The sequence below is a fragment of the Schistocerca gregaria genome, chromosome 9 (genome assembly GCF_023897955.1).
Source record: "Schistocerca gregaria isolate iqSchGreg1 chromosome 9, iqSchGreg1.2, whole genome shotgun sequence".
In the NCBI taxonomy this organism is placed as follows: Eukaryota; Metazoa; Arthropoda; class Insecta; order Orthoptera; family Acrididae; genus Schistocerca; species Schistocerca gregaria.
In genome coordinates, this window is record NC_064928.1 from 145,663,388 (window position 1) to 145,686,847 (window position 23,460).

General features: G+C 38.8%; 1 protein-coding gene across 1 annotated transcript in view; it reads left to right on the top strand.

The window, feature by feature from the left end:
• Window positions 1-23,460, top strand: part of LOC126292149 (elongation factor 1-gamma) — a 49,188-nt gene that overhangs the window by 1,459 nt on the left and 24,269 nt on the right. The window contains exons 3-5 of the mRNA XM_049985988.1: window positions 5,632-5,695; window positions 18,414-18,556; window positions 22,625-22,788. Coding sequence (XP_049841945.1) covers window positions 5,632-5,695; window positions 18,414-18,556; window positions 22,625-22,788 — 371 coding nt within the window. The remainder of the gene's footprint in view (window positions 1-5,631; window positions 5,696-18,413; window positions 18,557-22,624; window positions 22,789-23,460) is intronic.

Sequence of the window (23,460 nt, forward strand, 5' to 3'; positions counted from 1 at the left end):
ATGTGAAGGCATTTGTTTTCAGATAAGTTGTTTTTAGAGGACAGTCTTGTAAAAGTTTAGTTACAAGCTTCCTGTAAGTTTTTTTAAGGCCACTGGATCCTAAGTTTCAAAGTTCACAATTTCTCCACAGAAATGGGTCCAAGTGGGACTCCTGGCAGTTTTGCTTCTGACGTGGAAATAATGTACAACAAAGTTGACTCTATGAAATTAGAGGATAAAATTTACCTCAGATTAGGTCCAAGTGACTTCACCCTCCACCAGACCAAACATACGACATGAGCATATGTTTAAGTTAGCATAATTTCAGGCGCTCCCACCAAACCCAACTTATTTTCCCTCAATATGCTAAGTTTCTGTAAATGGTAAAATGAACTGTAATAATTAATATTATTTAAAATAAGTTTCTAAGGCCTTATCATTTTCATGCCCTTGCCTACATATGTTTGCAGTCTGAAAATATATGTGGGTATGTCATGACTGCATAAGATGGCTAATTCCATACCAGATAATGGACAAACATTTAAAGTTGAAAGCAGTGTACAGTGTTTCTTACAATGAGATGAGTTTTCACAGTGTGAAATAAGAAATGTGGTGTCACCGCCAGACACCACACTTGCTAGGTGGTAGCCGGTCTGTTAGTATACGTCGGACCCGCTTGTCGCCACTATCGGTGATTGCAGACCGAGTGCCGCCACACAGCAGGTGTAGTCTAGACTTCCTAGCACTCGTGTCAGTTGTACAGCTGACTGCTGGCAATGGTTCACTGTCTACTTACTCAATTTGCAGAGGCGACAGTTTAGGATAGCCTTCAGCTACGTCATTTGCTACGACCTAGCAAGGTGTCTTATTCAGTTACTATTAATGTATTCTGAACAGGTAATATTGTGAATCATATACTGGCAAGAGCGACATTCATCATTAATGGATAAAGTTGAGTATCAAACTAGTTACGTCCACTTTCTGAATTCTAATTCCTTGTCATGTTCCAGGCCTCACGTCAGTATAGTTTTCCCTCCTCACGCCAGCCTGCGTGAGCTAAAACGTGTGCATTTCGGCCTCCACTAGTAACATGGTGTTTGCTCTTCTGCCAACACAAGAAGTCCTTGACCTTAACATGGCTTCTTCTAGGTGTTGCGAATTGAAGTGGCTGACATTCTCACAACTGTATTGCATTTGATGTGAAGCTTTAAGTGGTGGCCTATTTTTGGGCAGCTATGAGAGTAATTGTGACACCCGGTTTTGAATTTCCTTGTGATATAGTTGACTAAAGCATAGTGGTGGGAACCAGGTGATCCATGGATCTATGGATTTCTATTTTTGCCCCACAGCTATTGTACCAGGTGTTAAGCTTAGAGAATATGCTGGTGAGCAGTATCCTCGGTTGATAGCAGGGAAGGGAAATTGACAGTTTTGAATCCTGATTTTATGTAGCTCCTGTATCTGAACTGGTTCACACCCCTTTGCACACCACCACATAAATTGAGGAATAGTTTACTACTCTTCACTTTGGTCTCCTTGTCTATGTTAAGATCTTTAAATATTTGTATGGTCTGTTGCAATTGCTGTTTTTCTTTAGTGTAGTGGTGCATTTCACTTTGCTCTGATTGTAAAAAGCAATATTATCACAGCCACTGACTGTATACAAAGCAGTGTATGCTTTCAAGCCAGGTAGCCAATTACTTGAGGAGAGTAAAACTACCGTTGGATTTTCTCTCTGAAGTTTCATCAGTAGCATATTACTTCATTAATGGAGACATGTTAGAATGACAAAGGCACGCCTTTCCCAACAACCATGATATTTGAATGTGTGGGGGCCAAAGTGAGCATCTTCCACGGCTTGCAAGGAGACTATGCCTGCTTTGGCAAATTTTTTCCATTAACGAAACTTTCCTGGTAGATTAAACCGTGTGCTGTGTGGCAGAAAATCCTAAGAAATTTTGGTCCTATGACAAAGCGGTAGGTGGATCAGAACAAAATGTCCAGACACTCTGTGACCAAAATGGTACTGAAACAGAGGATGACAAAGGCCGAATTACTAAATGTCGTCTTCCAAAGCTGTTTCACAGAGGAAGACTGCACTGTAGTTCCTTCTCTAGATTGTCGCACAGATGACAAAATGGTAGATATTGAAATAGACGACAGAGGGATAGAGAAACAATTAAAATCGCTCAAAAGAGGAAAGGCCGCTGGACCTGATGGGATACCAGTTCGATTTTACAGAGTATGCGAAGGAACTTGCCGCCCTTCTTGCAGCAGTGTACCGTAGGTCTCTAGAAGAGCGAAGAATTCCGAAGGGTTGGAAAAGGGCACAGGTCATCCCTGTTTTCAAGAAGGGACGTCGAACAAATGTGCAGTACTATAGACCTATATATATATAACGTCGATCAGTTGTAGAATTTTGGAACACGTATTGTGTTTGAGTATAATGACTTTTCTGGAGACTAGAAATCCATTCTGTAGGGATCAGCATGGGTTTCGAAAGACGGTCGTGTGAAACCCAGCTCGCGCTATTCGTCCACGAGACTGAGGGCCATAGACACGGGTTCACATTTAGATGCCGTGTTTCTTGACTTCCGCAAGGCGTTTGACACAGTTCCCCACAGTCGTTTAATGAACAGAGTAAGAGCATACGGACTATCGGACCAATTGTGTGATTGGATTGAGGAGTTACTAGATAACAGAACGCAGCATGTCATTCTCAATGGAGAGAAGTCTTCTGAAGTATGAGTGATTTCACGTGTGCTGCAGGGGAGTGTCATAGGACCGTTGCTATTCACAATATACATAAATGACCTGGTGAATGACATCGGAAGTTCACTGAGGCTTTTTGCAGATGATGCTGTGGTGTATCAAGAGGTAGCAACAATGAAAAATTGTACTGAAATGCAGGAGGATCTGCAGCGAATTGACACATGGTGCAGGGAATGGCAATTGCATCTCAATGTAGACAAGTGTAATGTGCTGCGAATACATAGAAAGATGGATCTCTTATCATTTAGCTACAAAATAGCGGGCCACCAACTGGAAGCAGTTAATTCCATAAATTATCTGGGAGTACGCGTTAGGAGTGATTTAAAATGGAATGATCATATAAAGTTGATTGTCGGTAAAGCAGATGCCAGACTGAGATTCATTGGAAGAATCCTAAGGAAATGCAATCCGACAACAAAGGAAGTAGGTTACAGTACGCTTGTTCGCCCAATGCTTGAATACTGCTCAGCAGTGTGGGATCCGCACCAGGTAGGGTTGATAGAAGAGATAGAGAAGATCCAACGGAGAGCAGCGCGCTTCGTTACAGGATCATTTAGTAATTGCGAAAGCGTTACGGAGATGATAGATAAACTCCAGTGGAAGACTCTGCAGGAGAGACGCTCAGTAGCTCGGTGCGGGCTTTTGTTGAAGTTTCGAGAACATACCTTCACCGAAGAGTCAAGCAGTCCCTCCTACATATATCTCGCGAAGAGACCATGAGGATAAAATCAGAGAGATTAGATCCCACACAGAAGCATACAGACAATCCTTTCCACGAACAATACGAGACTGGAATAGAAGGGAGAACCGATAGAGGTACTCGGGGTACCCTCCGCCACACACAGTCAGGTGACTTGCGGAGTATGGATGTAGATGTAGACATGGCTTAGTCACAGCCTGGGGTATGTTCCAGAATTACAAAGGTCCTGAGTTAGAGTTTTGGCCTGGCACACATTTTTAATCTGCCAGAAAAGTTTCATAACAGTGCACACTCACTGCAGAGTGAAAATCTATTATCCATTAATGTTATGTGGTCCTTGATCTTCAGTTTTGAGGAAGTTTTCCTTTGATTGAGAGAAGAAAATGTAGTTGGCACAAATATCTGAGAATTACAGTCCACTGTGCCAAACAACTCGGTGCCACAGGTATCCCCCATCAGGAGGGGGAGGTCAATACCATATTGTAAATGTCTTACTCTTTGACCACAGGAAGCATCAACCACTAACCACTCCGATATCACAGTCACACTACTTGGGGAGGGGGGTGAAACTCAGCAGTTGTTTGTTAGGACTAGGCTAAGAATGTTGGATTGTAGGTTCTGAGATGGCACACCTCCTCAGCTTTGAAATCACACTTCGACACATGCCATATGGTTAATCTGATGAGTCACTTTGGCCTGTTTGTGGGAAATTTTATTCTTCTTGGTTTCACAAAGTCGACATTGCCGAAAATTGTTTCATTTCAGATACGTGAAAAACCCAAAGTCCTTTTTGCAAATTTTCTATTTCCAGGCCAAATTTTTGGTGGTGCTATAAGAACTTTGATTCAGTACACTCAAAAAAAAAAAAAAAAAAAAAAAAAAAAACACACAAATTTTGTCTAAACAACTTTCTGATGTTTGGCCTTCCTTGAGCACCATTTGATTTGATTACACAAACAGGAACTAATTGTCAAAATGGGCTTGTCACATGTGATGAATGCATGTGCTCTTTGATATAAAATTGTAGTCAAATTTTGCAGCAGGAAGACATTGTGAGTTCAGATATTTCAGATAACTGTCTTCGCGCAGCCAAATAATTGTCAGTGTCTTATTCCCATGTCAGTTCTTAAAGCATGTTTGATATTACATTTCAAAATTATTAGTTTTTCAGGTATTAAATTGCCTATCTCCATCAATAAGATTATTTCATGAATTGGGGTTTTGAATTGAAGTAAGCAGATAAAATGCAATGTTGATTTTAATACATGTTCCTTCACAAGTGCTTAATGTGTGCATGACAGTCCGGTGAATGATTTGGAAGCTGTGCACTCTGACAAGTCATTTGCTTTCAACCACACATGCAAAATCTGACTTGTTATTGAAAGTGTTAAGTGCATGCAGTAAGTTCGACTCTAGTTAATAGATTTTTGTGTTTATGTTAACTGTGTTTATATACTGCATTTGAATTTCATTGGCACATTTCATGTATTCTTTTTATATGAAATGCCTATATCTCCTGCAAGTGGTGCTGAGTCTCTTCATGTTATGCTGACCAGCCCATTATGGCTTGTTGATTTAATGATGATTTGATGATACTGCCATACTTGAAAATGACATTTAAGAAATCTTCATCTTTCTTCATTTTTCAAAGGGCATGCAGTTCAACAATTTTGACTGTTGGGTAACTCAGCAAAAAATTAACTTGGGGTAGTATATCAGAAACTAACAAGTTTTTCTGATGGAAGAAAACTAGGCCTACTTGCTATTATATTACAGATCTTAAGAGGAATTTAGTTTGTTAGCAAGTATTGGTTTGACATTCCTTTAAACTTGAAGTTGATAATATACTGCTAAATTGAACTGGCAGATACAGGATGTGGGCTTTACCCTGTTATGTGATATGTGAAGTTGCACATCCACTGTCAGGAAGAGTACAGAATGGTGCAAGTATTTTCTGTTTCTTGGGAAACGAGTTGTGATAAGTTCCCTATAATGTAGCCAATGGTTACATTTACAAGTAAGTTTGGCTGCAAACTTCAGATAATCTGAATGCTTTAAGAATGTGTATGAAAATTCATTTCATGTTATATCTACAAAATTGTGAACTTCGTTTTGTTGGTTTATTTGTTTTATGTTAAATATTCAACAGCTTTAAAAATTACATTTGATTTACCTTGCAGGTTCCAGCTTTTGAAACCTCTGATGGCCACTACTTGACTGAAAGCAATGCTATTGCTTACTATGGTAAGTTATTTTATACAGTCATTATGTAATTAAATTAAATATTTGTGAAATGAGTGGAAGCATAAATAATTGTAGTTATTAATGTAAGCCCCTATTACTAAGGGCACACCCTTAGATGGGTTGAGGCTAGTAAAAATTTTTTAATTTTCACTGGTAAGAACTTATACCTTACAATGAATTTTATTTTAGCCTGCTATTGTAAAATAATTCTGCAGCTATAAAATGAAGTTTCAAACAAAGTGTGCCATTTACAATAACAAAACACAGTGCACACTTGTCTGCCGACAGCAAAATGTCATATTCTTTGGGAAGACGCCTGTAAAACACTTCGTAACAAGAAGCTGCATTCAATGAGTGTGGTGTCGTAACTTTTTAAATTATGTTCGTTTGAGCTGTTGGTAATGGGCTTAGGTATGTGCAATGCTAGAATTGCATATGAGCAGTGCCTTCTCCAGTTCCACACTACAGACGTGTGGCAGTTAGATGTATAAGCAGTAGCTGCCAGATTCGCACATGCCCGGGGTATTCTCCATATGACCTCCATTTATGTTTTGTGATTTTGCTGTTATCTTTGTTTATTGATTAAAATACATTCTCATTTATGGAAGACTAATGTATGTTATTAGTTTCAGGTTTCTGATTTTATTTTATCTTGTTATTGGCAAATGTGCACTAATTGCTTTGCAGAGCAGTGAGGTTATTTTTGTGTTTGCTAAAGAAATGTTCTGCAGAGGCAGTTGGTTAATTTGAAATGAAATGCTTCTTCCACACTGTTAGCTATTTCATCTGTTCACTGGATTTTAAGTGCACGTTTTTGTCTTCTGGCACATATGGTGTTATGCCATAATAAAGAACTAAAAATGAGACTATACAATAATGGTACTCAAAAGAAAATTGGGTTCCTGAAAACCCCACTGAAAAGCTTTAGTAGAATTTTACATATCTGCCTTCCAGGAAATCCATTGCTTTTCAATTACAAGATATGTTTGAACACTTAATCTAGTACCTCCTTTAGGCTTGACATTGTTATTCACATCTCAGATTTACAGAACACCATTCTTCAGTAAATTATGAGACTGGCAGCGTACTGTGTTTTTATCATTTTAACTCCAAACAAGGTGGGGAGTTCGTTCTGTTGCATAATTTTTTCAAGAAATATGTATTCCTTCTTCCTAGCTTCTTGTGCTGTGTGGATGTAAAATTGGAAATGCTACATAACAGTATTGCAGAGTTTGGATTTAAAAAATGTTAGTTACTACATAGCAAAATACTACAGTACTTTTGAGTTTTAGTCTAGTAGTGCCACGAATATTGTGCCAAGGACTGCTTTCTAATTTTGCATTCTGTATCTGAGTAGGATACGATGAAAAATTGCCATAAGTAGAACAATTACTTATGTTCCCTATGAACAACACCCCACACTGCTCCACATGGTGCCCTGCTACACAAGAAATTCTAAACAGAAATGCAATGACCAGAGCAAACACCAAGGGAGGCTCACTGCTTTTTGGCTGGGTTGTACTTTGCTACCACAGGGCCTCAGCCTTTGCAGCATCTTTTTCCTTCCATGCTGCATGTCTATTCTCGTGCTGTTCTTTTCCCTCCCTTGGGAATGTGTGGGTGTTTTTGGATTGTGTTCTGCATTTTCAGTGCCTTACACAGTTTTTAGGACCCCTTTTTCACCTCCTCCTGTTTCCCCTGCTTCGGTATTTGAGGTTCTCCTCCATGTGCACTGCTGAAGGCCAGCCCACATGACGTGTAACATGTGAGTAATGCATAATTCCCAGCCCTGGGTCTGCAGGTAGAGTTCGCACATACCCCCTGACACAGGCCAAGCTGAGAGTGGAACATTGCCTGAGCTGCTGCCTTCCCAGATTGCTTATTGGTCCCTCTGTCAGGTGTTTGGGAGATGTGACATTAGGTGTGAAAAATCACCTAAGGTGTGCTTACTTCTGAAGGGGGCCCACTGTTGGAAGAAGCATGCCATCGGAGATGCTGGCGATCATGGGGATTTTCACACAGTGTGCCAATCATGTTCAGTCAATGGCTACAAAATGGAATGAGGCTGACAATTCACTCTCTCCCAGCTGCACCAAGGTTCCTTGAGATTTCCTGTGCTGAAGTGTGTCTGGTGAAACGGTAAATCTGTTTATTATTCCGAAAGGTGTTGTTGCAGTTACTGGCCCTGTGAAATCCTGGTCTCGTTTATGCAATGGTGCTTTGCTTTGGAAGATTACTGCTTATTCTCAAGCACTACAACTGCATGCAACTTCACTCTTTCATGGCTATCCTGTTTGTGTCGAGGCCCTAGAGTTCTCCCCATGGTGTTATGTACATCTTTGATCAGGGTGTCATTGCCGTCTCTTGGGTGATGATAGGAGGAGATGCCTCGTTAGTGCACACACACTATCGTAATCACTTTTGATAGTTGTTCTTCCATTAAAGATCAATGCATGTTGTAAAGTAATCCACTTCCACCTCCCTGCTGCACCAAATGCAATGGTGACCAAGTCGCTTTTCCTACGATTCTCTCTCATATCTTGGTGAGCGGGCTGATCAGGAGATTTGGGTGAAGGAAAAAGTGTGCCTTACCTGGTCCCTCACAAGTTGCTCACTAGTCGGAAACTGTTACACCATCTGGTACCCACATTACTGTTCATGTCACCTCTTGCTCCATGGAGGACATGGCCACACAGACATGCAACCTCGAATTCAGCTCCCAAGGTTGTGAAATTGCCCTGTGTGATGATGGCATCCTCATCTCCTTCAGCTGTGTAACATGCCGCTAAACTTCCGCCTCATAGGGTGGATTTGCAAGGTCTTGGAATGTATGATTCCTGCCCGGCTGATATGGTGGCTCGAGTCTCTCAATTAACTAACCACTGCACAGTTTGGCTTTCAGGCACAGCGTTCTGCAGTTGACCATCTTGTCACTTTGTCCACCAGTGTCATGGTTTTCTGCGAAAATCCCAGGCTGGCTGCGTTCTTAAACTTGGCGAAAGGCTACAGCACCGATTAAGAGGACTGGTATCTTTCGTACTCCCTGCACGTGGGGATTCTGTGGCTGCCTACCCAGTTACCTTGCTAAATTTTTAAAGGGTAGAGTTTTCAAGGTACGCATGGGTTTCACCTTGTCGGATACCTTTCTTCTAGTAAGAAGTGTGCCTCAACATTCCATCCTGAGTGTCCTCTTTGCTGTCTCCATTAACCCTATCGTGGCCCGTCTCCGGCTCCCTTTCCATTGACAATTTTGCCATCTGTTGCAGTTCTCCATGGTCTTGTCATTGGGCGGCATAATCAGGGATATCTCGATCGCCTACACTCGTGGGGCATTGACAATGGCTTTCATTTTTGCAATGACAAAACAGTGTTTGAATTTTTGATGGCGCAATTGCTTTCTTCCGCTGTTTTCACATCTTGGGTGTGTTGCTCTTCTGTTTGTTGAAACTATGAAATTCCTGGAGCTCACGCTCGATAGCAGACTTTCAGGGTCCTCCCAAGTGTCTTACCCAGCAACCAGCTGTATGTGGTTCTTCAATGCCCTATGTGTCCTAAGTGGTACTTCCTTGGGAGCAGATCAAACCCCCATCCTTTTGCACTTGCCCCTTGCCCATTCAAAACTAGACTGGGTGTTTCGTTCATGCATCTGCATGTCCGTCTCTCTCTCACCATCTTAATGCTATCCACCATTGTGAAATCCATTTGGCCACTGATGCCTTTTCGATTATCCCGGTTAAGTCTGTATGCAGTAGTTATTGAAATACTGATGTCTTTCTGCTGAGCAGATAGGCATGCTGTTTATGCGTTGCCACCCATCCTATGCCTTCTTTGGTGACTCCTTTTATACCAATATGGGGTGCATGCCTAGTTTTTTACCTCCTGGGGTTCACTTTCAGCTCTTGTTCCGGCAGCTTAACTAAACTCTACCTGCAACTTTCCCTGTGGGTGTGAACCCTTCACCACCTTGGCTTCATGTGGTGGCCCATGCTCACCTTGGCCTTCATTCACTTCCTAAGGACACTACTCCAGCCGGGCTGTGTGGCCTTCAGTTTCACGACCTTCGCACAGACTTTCACAATAGTACCTTTGTGTACACTGATGACACCCCGGCTGTGGTGTCGGGTGTACCTTCGCTATTGGTGCTGACATTTTTGGGTATCAGCTTCCAGAACACCACTCAGTATTTACTAGAGTTCTTCACCCTGTATCAGGCCACTCGGTACATCCGGCACCGCAGGATTTTCAATTGCATTATGTGTGCACTATCTCTGTGCCCTGAAAATCTTCTGTGTGTTGCACACTGTCCACCCATTAGTGCACAGAGTCCAGGAAAGCTGTCACTTGCTCACTCTTTACTGAGCCACTCTGATGTTTATGTGGGTTCCTGGTCATGTCACTGAAAGGAAACGTAGCTACTGATGCTGCTGCCAAGCCTGCAGTCCTCATACTTCAGCCTGCTGATTCTTATATTCCCTCAGATCTGTGTTGCTATGTATTAGCAGGTGGGTTCACTTTGGCATCACCAGTGGTCTGGTACTCTTGTCATGGGAGTAAATTCCAGGCTAGTAACTATCTCCCAGAGGCTTGAATGACAAATGACCTCTTCTTCGCCCTCTCGCCACAAGATAATTTTAACTAGGTTGTGTATTGGGCATTCTTTAGCTGTTGCAATTTGCTCAGTGGTGCTCCCCCACCACTTTATATACATTGTGCCCAACTTTTAACTGTTCTCCTTTTCCTGACAGAATGCCGTTTTTCTTTAATTGCTTATGATCCCATTTATGTTTGTCATCAGTATTAGTGAATGATGTTCTGGCTGTTGACCATGTTTTACTTTGCATCTGTGGTAGCAATATGGTAAGACATTTAGTTTTTAGTTCTGGACCTCTGTTTTTCTATGGCGTGTTTTATAAACCTTTCCACATCCCAGTTTTTAGCTGTCTTCTTATTTTGATTGCAATTCATGTAGTTGTTTTTAACTCCTCTCTGTCATAATACCCTAGTTTTTGTGCCACAAAACAAAAGCAAGCACGGGCTTTGTATGTTGTCATACCTGCAAATGCGTAGTAATGCCTGGTTCTCTCTAGCAAGTGCTGTAACAAACCTATTTCTAACAGGTGGGAAAATATTGCAATGAGTGGTTTGAGAAGCACTGGTTTCAAAACAAATACTTTTTACACAAAATGAATTGTTATGTGTGAGAGTGAAAGACGAATATCTTAAATCTTTTGAGTGTTTGACTTAGTCTATCTTTAATGAGTGTGAAATTGAGGTTACTGAAGTGGTGTGTACATTGTAAGGCTGGTGTCTTCTGCACTTACAGAAAATACTTTGCAGTGGCTTTCATTTGGTTTCTCTGTATAGCACATACAGTAGTTTCCCTACTGCAAGGCTTGGGTGAATGTTGTGTGTACACTGGTTCTATATCTGACTCTCAGTGCACAATATTCGAGATGCTGTCACTACTAGTTGTATTGCATATGTTCTCATATGTAGACACTAGATTTACAAAGTGGTCATCACCAGACTTGGGCAAAATGAGTTTAGCATGTACACTGAAGCACTTGCAGCACACACAATTTTGAGAATGTTATGGAGTGTATACATCTTGCTACTGAATGTTTCGTCACCACCACCAGCACCACCTATGTTGTTAAATACACACTACTCAGATATACCCTTTTAGTTTTTGGAGGTTAGGATGTTTCACCTTCTCTGGGCCCTGCCACGTGCATCTACATGTTTATGGAGCAGACACGTATATTTAAAATTCTGTTTCTGGATGTAACAAACATACTGTTGCTAGTTCGAGAAAAACTATAGTTAGAATATTTGACTCAACCTTTTCGAGTAAGGCGAAGTGAACTGTTACTGGCTCATTTCGTAAGTAGAAAAGGAAGAGAAATAGACAACATCCACCCTGCATGCCTTGTGCTAAGCAGAACTAAGGCTGTCTCACAAACTTGAAAATGTGAAAGCAATGACATGCCAGGGAATTTAATCAAACCATTGTTTGCAGACAATAGGGCTTAATCAGAAGCCATTGCCAGTTGTATACAAAAACATTTGTTGAAAATCAGAGGTCATAAATAGCATTTGACTTCTGACTGCCCATTAACTTAAATTATATGACCATTAATTTACATTCCTTAGGTCCACTAAAAGATTTGTTCAGTTTTATATGACCATTACACTACTTAAACAATGTCAAGTCCAGGTTAGAATATTGACAATATTATGAAAAAGGAAAGATTGCTGCTCACCATAAAGATGAAACATTGAGTTGCAGACAGGCATGCGGAAAAGTGTGTAATGTATGAGCTTGATTGTTTCAGTTTTCATGCAGTTTCTTTGCTCATGTAAATTATCAAAAACCTCATTTGTTTGTACATACGCTGTGGTGTGTGTGTGTGTGTGGGGGGGGGGGGGGTGGAATGTAGGGTTGTAATTGTTTTAGATGGGATAAATGTTCAGAGATCAGTGGATACCACCCTTTCTTGTAAAATGAAATGAACTGTTCATATTAATTTATGCAGAGAAGGGATGGCATGCAGCCTGCGTGCCATGTGCTAAACAGAACTAGGCTGTCAAACAGTCTTACAAATGCTGGTTGGGTAAGATAATGGAAATAAATCGAAACTTGTGTTGGTACTGAGTCACAGGCACCCTTCTAAAATATTTTAGCTTTTGGAGAAAATCTTGCTTAGTAAAAAAAATGTGTGTGAGGATTGTGCTTGTATAAATGTTTTTTGTACTTCAGAATGTCTGAAAGCTAATATTTTAGCAGAGCTTACCTGGGACTCAGTTTTTAGCAGTCTTTTTCATTGTCCTTGTCTGTTTCTTCATGCCTTGTCTGATGAACAACCACCTAGCCTTGTCATATTTTTATTTGTTCCTGGACTTTTCTTTGTGTGTTTTTGGGAATACAGCATATGTGTGAGAAATTGTAAACCAAACAAGGCAACCATTGTAGGAATTGGGTGCTCTGTACCAGAAGATACACTTGATGTCTGTCAATGTGAAATGTGCAATTTTTCTAATAACTGACTGCATAGAATAACTTTGTTGTGAATTGTTATATATGAAATGTTGGAGCCAACTGCAGACTTCTTCACGGAATGTTTTAGTTCCATGTCTCCTTTCTCAAAGGCAGCTGCACATTGTTGTGTAAGCTGTAACTCAGAAAGGTAGAAAAAAGTTACACATTTTGCATTGTTTATTTGATTAATAGATCAACAATTTTCAAGTGTACTACATTTGTGTAAGTTACCCATTGTCTTTTAGATAGCTGTATAATGTTTCACTGTAAATGGCATAGAATGAGGGTGTCACATTGAGATACTTTCTATTGTCATTTTATGGAATATTTGGCCCTGTGTGTAATGATGATCTATCCTAAACCCCTCAAACAACAAACAATGCCCAATAGTTGGAAGAAAGCACATGGTACATATGTGTGAGAGTAGGGTAGCAAGTGATTCACATCAGTATGTCACAAGTCATAAGGTGCATGGCGGAGTCTACCATTCACTATGCTAACATCCCTTCATTGTAAAATCTTAGAATATATTCTGAACTTGAACATAATGAGGTATCTTGAAAAGAATAACCCCTCCATGTTGACAAGCATGGTTTCCAATAACATTGATCATGTATAATGTAATTCACATTTTTCTCACACATCTTCTTGGAAACAGTGGATCAAGACAGGTAGATGCTGTATTTCTTTTAATTCCAAAAAGCCTTGAACTCTGTACCACATGCTTATAATTAAAAGCAGTTATATGGGGCATCTAACAAAATTTGTGACTGGACTGAGGATTTCTTGGTAGGGCACTGCATGTTATCTTGGAGTCAAAATGTAGAAATAAATTGAGATTATTCCCAGGGAAGAGTTTTGGGATATTTGCTGTTCATTTGTTTATAACTGACATTGCTGATGCATTAATGGTAACTTCACACCTGTTTGCAGATGATACAGTTGTCTGGAATGAAGGCACCATCTAAAACAGATGCAGAAATATTCAATAGAGTATTTATTAGATTTCAAAGTAGTGCAAAGATTGTCAGTTTCCTTTAGATGTTTATAAATGTAAAATCTTGCATTCAACAAACTTAAAATACGTATAGCTTATGAATACAACCCCAGCTTGCAATTTGGATAAGTTATTTGCTCACAAATATCTGGTTGTAAGAACTTTTAAGGGTGTAGAATGGAACAATCCATAGGCTTAGTGTACATAAAAATGAGTGTCAAAATTTTGTTCATTGTTAAAATACTATGGAAGTGCAGTGATTATGTAAAGGAGATTATGTATAAAGCACTTGTGCAACTAATCGACTCTTTCTCAAGTGTGTTGAGTCCATGCCAGATAGGAATCAGATACTATTGATGTATACGAAGAAGGGCAGCATGAATGTTCACAAGTTTGTTTGTCCTGTGGTTGAGTGACATGTAGATGCTGAGTTGACAGAACTGGCAGGAGCTTTTAGATAGATGCAAGCTATCCTGAAAAAGCATCGTAAGTGTCAATAACCAGCTTTAAATGATTTGCACAAATTAGTACATATTGCATCTGTTGGGTGGAAAGCACAAGCTGAGACCAATCATAGCATGCATAGAGGCAGAGCAGTGATTCTGTCTGTGCTCTGTATACAAATAGAATGGGAAGAAGCTCCAATAAATTCTATAATGGGATGTACCCTCTACAGTACACTTCAGTGGTTTGCAAATTGTGGATGTAAATATTAATAAAATGTGTAGTTGCCCATGTTTATTACCCTTTTGAAAATTACCAACAGTGTTCAATTCTTGGAACACACAGCTAAATAAGTCTCATATGTTTTTTGGAATATCGCTTAATGTAACTGTTGGAAACTAGTAGAACACCTGTGCACTAGCTTTGCTGGGCCAAAATGATGTTATGCGATATTTTTGTAAGTTTGGCCGAATAGGATTGCATGGGTAGAGGGACTAACTTTTATTAGTTGGGTGTGCTGAATGGGTTGGTAATTCCACACTCAATTTTTGGGATTAACAGAGCTATGGCAGTCTAGAGTAAATTTTTCAACCTAACACACACACACACACACACATACACACACACACACACACCTTTTCTTAAAAGCAGTGTGTCCTCTTAACTGCCAGGATTGAAGAGCAGCTGAGCTGCTTTTTATATCCTCACTTACCCATTACACATCAGCAAATAAATGGTGTCAGTCATGGTTGCCTAACCTGTATATTGTCAATTCAACTTTTCACTTTAAATGAACTGTACATTCAAATTCATTTCATAACCAGGAAATGAACAAAAGAGCAGAGCTAAGATTCTCTTGCATTTGGCTTAGCAAGGGAAAGAGCATAAAAAAAATCACATCTTATTACTTAGGGGGTTACAAAATGCCATGGGGTTGAGGGACAGTCTTCAAACTATTAACACCCATTACTTTACTCTAAATGCTGAACAGCAACCAAGCTGTTCATTGTATTTTCTCGGGAGGTACAAGAAACCATATATTGAAAGTGAAATACACTGATAATGATTGTGTGTGTTGTATATTCTACATGTATTGCAGTTGCTTCTGTGAAGTTATTTTCTAGAAGAACCAAGTCATTTTTGTGACAAGAATTAAAATGTTAATCCAACCTTTTCTTGTATAAGAGAATGAATGTTCAGTTTCATTTTTTTTTAAACAGAAAAGGAAGAGAAAGGGACAACATCCACCCTGCAGGCCTTGTGCTAAGCAGAACTAAGGTTATCTGACAGTATGGCTCGTCTTGGTCAAATAGAACTGGTTAGCAGGGAAATGGTGCAAGAAATTAAAAATGTCATTTTGCATACCAAACAAATGTAGAGTGTTTCTTGTGTATTTAACAGCAACAGTATTAAACACCTCTCTGTAACTGTCTCATTAACTGTAGCAAGACCACCACATATTCAGTCAGTGCTATCAACAGGGCATATTTTGACCACAAAAATATTAAAATACAAATTTCATTTTAACATGCTTTTTAAATATTCACTTTGGTGTATGTAGGGTCCAGAACCTGAGAATATTGACACTGACATCCATTGTAAAGTCATATCTACTACTATTACTAAGGTTTTTGGATTATGTTTGAATGCAACACATTAGGTAATTTGTAGAATGTGGCAGAAGAATTATTGAAAACAAATTGGTTGGTTTACACATTTTCAGAATAGTTTATTAGACTGGAAATGACACCAGTGATTAAGGGGACATGCCCCTGAATGGACTAAATTTTTAGCATTATCTTCACCCTCGTTGTGCAACTGATCTATAAATGAGATAGCCCAAAATTCTTACACACAATTAGTCAGTAGTCAAAGCATTTCCCAAGAAATCATTGAGATAATTATTATATTTTGGTACTGACAACAACATAATAGTATAAAAAGCAGAACACTATCTCAGTATGGTACCATTTACTTTGGGACCACTGACTGTACAGCTTTGAAAAAGAGTACAGACAACATTCATACAAGTGTTCCTTGCCTCCAGTTTCCTTCTGTGGTGCTGATCTGTAAAGACAAGTAATCTACTTTACTACAAAAAGAATATTTAACTTCAGGAAATAGTAGGCAAGAGAGGTAGAAGAGGTCAGTCTAAATATCTGTACTAATTTTTGTGCGTTTAACTTCAGTCATTTAGGAGAAAAGTGTACCTGAATCATGAAAATTCAAGTTTTCGGTAAGTTGCAAAAGATGATTTACACACACTATGCATGTTTAGAACATTCCAGCTACAGACTCCAGTTGACCTCCTGTTTTGTTGTCCTCCATAATCTATCTTTTCATTCTTTTCTTTATCCTTGACTCTTGGTAGCAGCTTCTGTAGCTCTCTGCTTCGGTAACCTGCCACTTATCAATAGCACTTAGAGCTGAAGCCATATTCCTTTCTGTCTGGATGTTAAAATTCTTCATAAGTGATCCTTGAAATTGCACCATCATTGAATGTTGTTATTGCATCCATTACACCAATCCTCAGCAGTCAGCCCAACAAATACAGTTTTGGGTAGACAGGTGTTGAAGCTTCCATTTGCATTCTGAGAAAGACCTTGCATACATTTCCTTAGATTTTTATTTGCCATATCTCTATGTATATGTGTAATTGCTTCAATTTCAGCAAGTGGAAAGGAATGCTTATGGGTATGCTATATACCTGTAGCAGTGCTCAACTAGTACTTGCACCACTAATCTTTCCCTTTTAGACACACACCATGATGTGGTTTCATCTGTTGACACCGTGAAGCCATGTTGATCAAACAGCTCATCTTGTGTTCTCTAGATCTCTTAAATTTCTCTTTAGTCCATAATATTGAGTCAAAGAATCATTCACTTTTTGTAAAATAACCTGGACCGCCTATGTGTTTCCTGTCAGTTTTTTTTTTTCCACTGAAGTCTTTACATAATTTTCTCAGCCAAGCTCTCATTTTTTGTATGTGCCCAACTCACTCAAGCTTTCCTATTAGTGTGTCCCCTTATGGTCTGTTATTAAGAACAGTAGTGCGTCCTATACAGTCCCCCATCCCGGAGGTAGCCTACATACCTCACACCACGACTGACCTCTAATCTTCGAAAAATGTTTAGAACTCCTTTCATTTCCATGTTTCCACTCGGTCCATCAAGGTTCTTTACACAAACATGGGTGTCAATAAATTTACTGTAACAACCATGGCAGTGCTTTGTTAGACATTCATAACCTAAATCCATCACTGTACAAAAAGTCTGGGCAGCTCTTCTACCCATTCCAATACATTGCATTGCATACGCAAGCTGAATATTTAAACTGTAATGTCGACTATCAGTTGTTGATGTCATAGTGTCACTGTGCATCTTACATGAGTTACAACCGATCACTAACAGAATTGAAAGACCTTTCCTTGCTGAAACTTCAATACTGTCTTCACAATTGCAGTACTTAAATTTCACAGCACTCTTCAAAAGTCTTGTTATTGCTGCTGACAATACTACTAGGATTGTTCTTATTACATTCGGAAAGTGAGTTTACGTCTAGAAGCACTGCCTGAAGGCACAGTTTCTGCGGGCGACTTTCGAAGCAACTCGTTCATTATTCGGTTTTATTTGGAATTGGTTTACATTTTTGAAATCAGTATGAAGTGCTCTTTTCTGTAGACCAAGAATTTTTTCAAATTTTTGGTTATTTTCATGAGCATGTCCTCTTAAAGGCTTTTAGTATTAACTTAGTTATGTAAGTGTGCTGTTTAGAACAAAAGTTCAAAAAGCAGCTAACATAACAGATGCTGTTGGATGACCCATGGGTTGTGTGTGTGTGTGTGTGTGTGTGTGTGTGTGTGTGTGTGTGTTTACTAGGTCTTGCAGTATGCTGTAATTTTGCTACAACCAATTTCCATTATGCATTTTTTAAAATCTGTATAAGACCTTGGAAGTACTATAATGATGCATTGAGTGCTTGAAATTTGAATATGTAGGGATTATTACTAGACTGTTTCCTTGTTTGCAATGTCAAATCTGAATTCAAGCTGTTTCAGTATAGCCAGGCAAATAATTACCAGCCTCCTTTTGCTAAGATTGTGTGATATAATTAGAGAATCAAAAAAGTTGCAAGTTAGGCTTTATCAGTCATATGAATAGAATAGTTATCGCATTACTAGATTCGTTACAGATGCCTGCTTTATCAGGTATATCTACAACTCTCGCATTTATTGCAGTGGCAAATGCGCAGCTTAGGGGTCAGTCTGACCTGGAGCGTGCTCAGGTGTTGCAGTGGCTGGGTTTTGCAGACAGTGAAATCCTCCCTGCCTCCTGTACATGGGTGTTCCCATGCATTGGTATCATGCAGTACAACAAGCAGGTAGGTTACAAGATGCGCGTTCTTCTGTCTGGGTAAATAACTTTATATTTAAGAATTGCATTTAAGTTAGGTGGTTGTGGAGGAACGGTGGTGAGGGGTAGCTAAAAGGCAAGCATATTCACTTCTATTAGAAAATATAAAGGTCACATTATTTTGTGACAGTGAAGTCCCCTTCCCGCACAGTCAATACAGTGAAACGAAAATGTCACTCCTGAAATATAAAATAACTATTTTTCAAATGCCTGTGACAGGTCACATACATGAACCATCAGAGGAATGTATTAACCATTTGATGGAGCATATGCTGGTGAAGTCGTTGTTTCTGATGATAGTCTACATCTACATAGATACTCTGAAAATAACATTGAAGTGCCTGGCAGAGGATTCATTGAACCATCTTCACAATTATTTATTATTCCAATCTCGTATAGCGCACGGAAAGAATGAACACCTATATCTTTCCGGGCAAGCTCTGATTTCCCTTATTTTATTGTGGTGATCGTTCCCATGTAGGTTGGTGTCAAAAAATATTTTTGCATTGGGAGGTGAAAGTTGGTGACGGGAATTTTGTGATAACTTTGTTGACATTGTTTCTGAAAAAATTTGGGTTTGGGGCAGATTTTGAGTTTATACAAGATAAATTAAATCAGCAGTTAATAGCTTTATTTTGCTGTCTCCTTGTGCCAAGCCTCGTATTCAGGGCATCCTAGTGTGCAATGGTCTTCCCAAAAATGTGTGCTACCGGGTGTTTTCCATCAGTTAACTTCTTTTCCACCAATCTAGCTTTTTAAACAAATGCTCAAGTCACTTTAATGATTTTATATGAATCTTAATCAGTGTTTTATTTCTCCTTGTTCCACTTCTCTAAGTGTCTTATAACTTGAGATGTTCGTGGTAGTGTAGCTATTGGCAAGCCATCAAGCCAGACAGGCTTTAACATAAGTCAGTGCACCAGCATCCCATTTTCTGTTAAAAAAAAATATAAGGTTCAAGAAGCTAAAGTGAAATGTCCAGTCAGAAGTATTGTTACAAAACTTGCAGGATTCCTCATATCAAAACAAAATACTCTATATAGGCACATTTGAAACTTTATGAAGGAATATTTTCATAGATCAAAAGTTTTAACAAATGTTCAATAACACCTTTGCTGGGATCACAGACACACCCTTCAAACTTTCCAGGTGGTGATGAATGGTTTTGCAGGCTTTTGTGACACATTGATGAAGGATCTTTGTATTTGGAATTTCTTCAGAATTAACTAGTGGCTGCAGGAGGATTCCAAAGGAAGATTGGTTTTGGGGTACATGCATGTCACAGAACATGTTCCCTCTTTATCTAGAGCCACGTATGGGAATGTGATCACATGACTCCCTTGGATCCTATTTGCAGGAGTACATCCTGTAGCAAATATTCTTAATAGATTGCACTAGTTACAGGTTACACACACACACACACACACACACACACACACACACACACACACACACACACACCCTTTCCCTCTGCTGTTGGATTGGCCAATGGAAAACACTTATTTCTGTTTTGTCCTTTTTTGTTTAGTTTTTGTAAATCCTTTTTTGCTTCACAAGCCAATCTTGTCCCACAAAATTTTAGTATCTGTTTGGTTAAGATAGTCTTACTTTCTCATTTCTTCTGCTATATTTTCCATGTTTCAATAAATTTCATTATTACTACATAATTTACAACCTTCCTTAGTTTTTTGTGGTGTAATATTTTCATAATCATAAGCCTTTCTAGTATTTCTAATTTATCTAAATTATAGGTAAATGCTTAGACATACGCTTGCATCCCATCTTAACTACTGTATTTAATTATTTAGATTGGCATTTTTGATGAAAACGTTTTTATTTGCTTGCCTCATGCCCTTCCCCTTTTATATATCCTTCCCTCTAAAGCAACTTTTTCTAAACCATTTTTTTAATAATTTCCCTCAAGATTTGTAACATTTTCAGTTTGACCTTTACTCGATTTCAGAGTTTCAGTGCACTTTTAATGTTAGTAAAAAGTTTTTTCACAAAAATTCTTATCTACTGGCTATTTCTTCCTAAAGATGATTTTGTGTTATAGGAGGCATCACATTTGCAGGAAGTATTTTTAGATTCATTTACATTACTACTAATCAGCAGGTTTGTGGAAAGACATTTGAGTTACATGTTTGTTTCCACTAAACTTTCGTATTCACTTGTAAGTGCAATTTGCGTTTCATGCTTTCTTGGATTGTGTTTATTTATCCATTGTTGGTAAAGGATTGATAAAAATCTTAGTTCTATATGTAAGCAATAAAAATTGGTAGCATTCGCCATTTCAGAACTTTTACAAATATTTAAATTATTTAAAATTGAAATATTCTCACTGCTCACTGATGGGTAAAGTGAATTTAAGGGGATTGTGTGTGCCATAACATAATGTAGCTTACATCATTTTAGGAGGTATGCAGATCTGAAGTGCTGTAGCAATAATGTCACAGGTTTGATTGGGGGAAGGGGTAAGAACATAAATTTGTACAGGCACTTTGATTTTAAGTTAACGAAGTAGCAAAATATAGATTGCTACTTACTGTAAAGATGACTTTGTTGCAGCCAAGCACAGTTAAGACACTTAGACATTAGCTTTTGTCCTTAGCCTTCACTAGAAAAAACACACACACAGCATGCATGCATGACCATCTCCAGCAGTTGGAACCAAAATATTGGAATGCATTCTGGTCTGAGCTGCCAGAGATGATGATCATGTGTGCATTAGGTGTGCTTGCTTTTATGCATGAATTTGTGTGCCTTTCTTTTCCGACTAAGGCTGTGGCCAAAACTGTCTCTTGTCATCAACTCAGTGTGGGCCCTTTGCAGCAAATAATACATAGGTATATTGCTGTGGAATCCTACTTTTGAACATGTAAAATTTAGGAAACTGCCTCTTAAGTGGTGAAAGTAATGTGTAAGGTCCCCCTTGCATTTTCAGACTTCATGTATATGTACATAGCAGACATAAAGAGGCTTGTAAGGGACATTATTACCTAGTAAAGGTATATTATCTAATAAAATATGCTAGTGTAACTGACCGGGAAATAAAGATTTGACTAATTTCATACATAATAATTGGTTTTTCGAAGCTGCCCCTCATGTAAATAATCACACTGAAACAGTTACTACTACTACTTCTCAAATGACACGTTTCGAGAATTTGCGTAATTGTAGAGTGCAAGTATTCACTGAAGTGGTGTGTGTGTGTGTGTGTGTGTGTGTGTGTGTACACACTTAACAGAAACAAATTCTTGAAACACATCTTGCTATGCATGAAGAAGATACATAATTGTAACTATGTTTAAATCAAAAACATAACACATTGAATGTAGGTGTAGACTACAACAATCACAAAGCTATGCATGCATATTAGACAGTTTGAAAATATTTGTAATTGGTCATGATACAACAAACAGTTACTCCTATCAGCCATCACACCAAGTAGAGCCTGGCAGTGGCAAGAGATATGGCAATAATGGTTCAGGCTTTTACCATTTACCAGTTCTGCGGAGTTGAGAACCCTGGTGTCAAGAAACTTAGCCATGGAACATTTGTAAACACTCCCTGACAGCCAGTGCTATGTCAGCATTATTTTACATAAATTACATCAGCTTTTCCTCCACAAACACTTCTTTATAAAGTGTAAATTGTGAGAGAATTATAAGCATGTTAACAAATAATAGGGTGCAAATTAACATAGAGGATGTCAGAAATATGACTGGAGCAGTACAAATGGCATAAACTGTAGGAAAAATATTAATTCTGGGAACATAAGTGGTTCACATCCCATATTTTTAATTTCATGTGATTCTTATTTTTAAAGGCATTCTCGACATAATTGATGTAGTTCCATTCTATTATTAGTTTCCTTGCACAGTCACAAGTATTTGAATATCATCTTATCACAATATACTCAATCCTGTCATCCTTGCTTATCAAATGATTTACTTGTAATTATGGTTTGTATCATGTAATGTTGTATAAAATTTTTGTAGTTCAGTAAATAGTGATAATTGTTTGACTGCTGCAGGCAACAGAACGTTCAAAGGAGGATGTGAAGGAAGCACTTAAAACTCTGAACAATCACCTTCTGACACGTACCTTCCTAGTTGGAGAGCGCATATCCCTCGCAGACATTTGTGTTGCCTGTACGCTGCTGCACCTGTATCAGTATGTTCTGGACCCTGCCTTTAGGTGAGACCATTTTCTGTTTTTAATGTATGGCTTTTGTGTTTGATAACTGGCTCAGGTGAAATTCAACTGTTGATAATCTTGCATTCACTGGTGTAAAAACTATGTGGAGGGGGAAAAAATTGACTTAGGCATAAACAAAACTTGGATTTGAAATATAGCTTTATACAAATAGGTGATGCTCAGGGTATTATACAGAAGATATTTGCAGAAATTCAAGAATATATGGCCATTAGGTTTCTGGGTTTCCTAAGAAGTATTTACACATGCTGTATTTTACAGCAATATTGGACCATAATAATGGTGCAGTGTGGCTGCAATTTTGCCAAGCAATATTCCCAATGTTGGAGGTAATTGCCAAGGGTTGTCAGCATTGTCCACCAAGGGAAGGGAATGTTTAGTGTTGCAGGACAATATGTAAGTCTGTCTTTGCATCTGAAGGCTCCCCTCTCACTCTAACCTTTGTTTCCTTCTCTCGAGACTGGTGCAGTAATTTGTCTGAGAAGTTTGCACACCTACATATAGTGGTTTTGTATGTTGTGTACTGCTATATGGAAATAGACAAACAACAAAATAATCAATTCTGTAAATGTGATTAATCTACAGCCAAACCTATGGGATATGAAAAGTAATGCATACAAAGATTGCAATGTGAAAAGTTATCGCCAGCCAGCT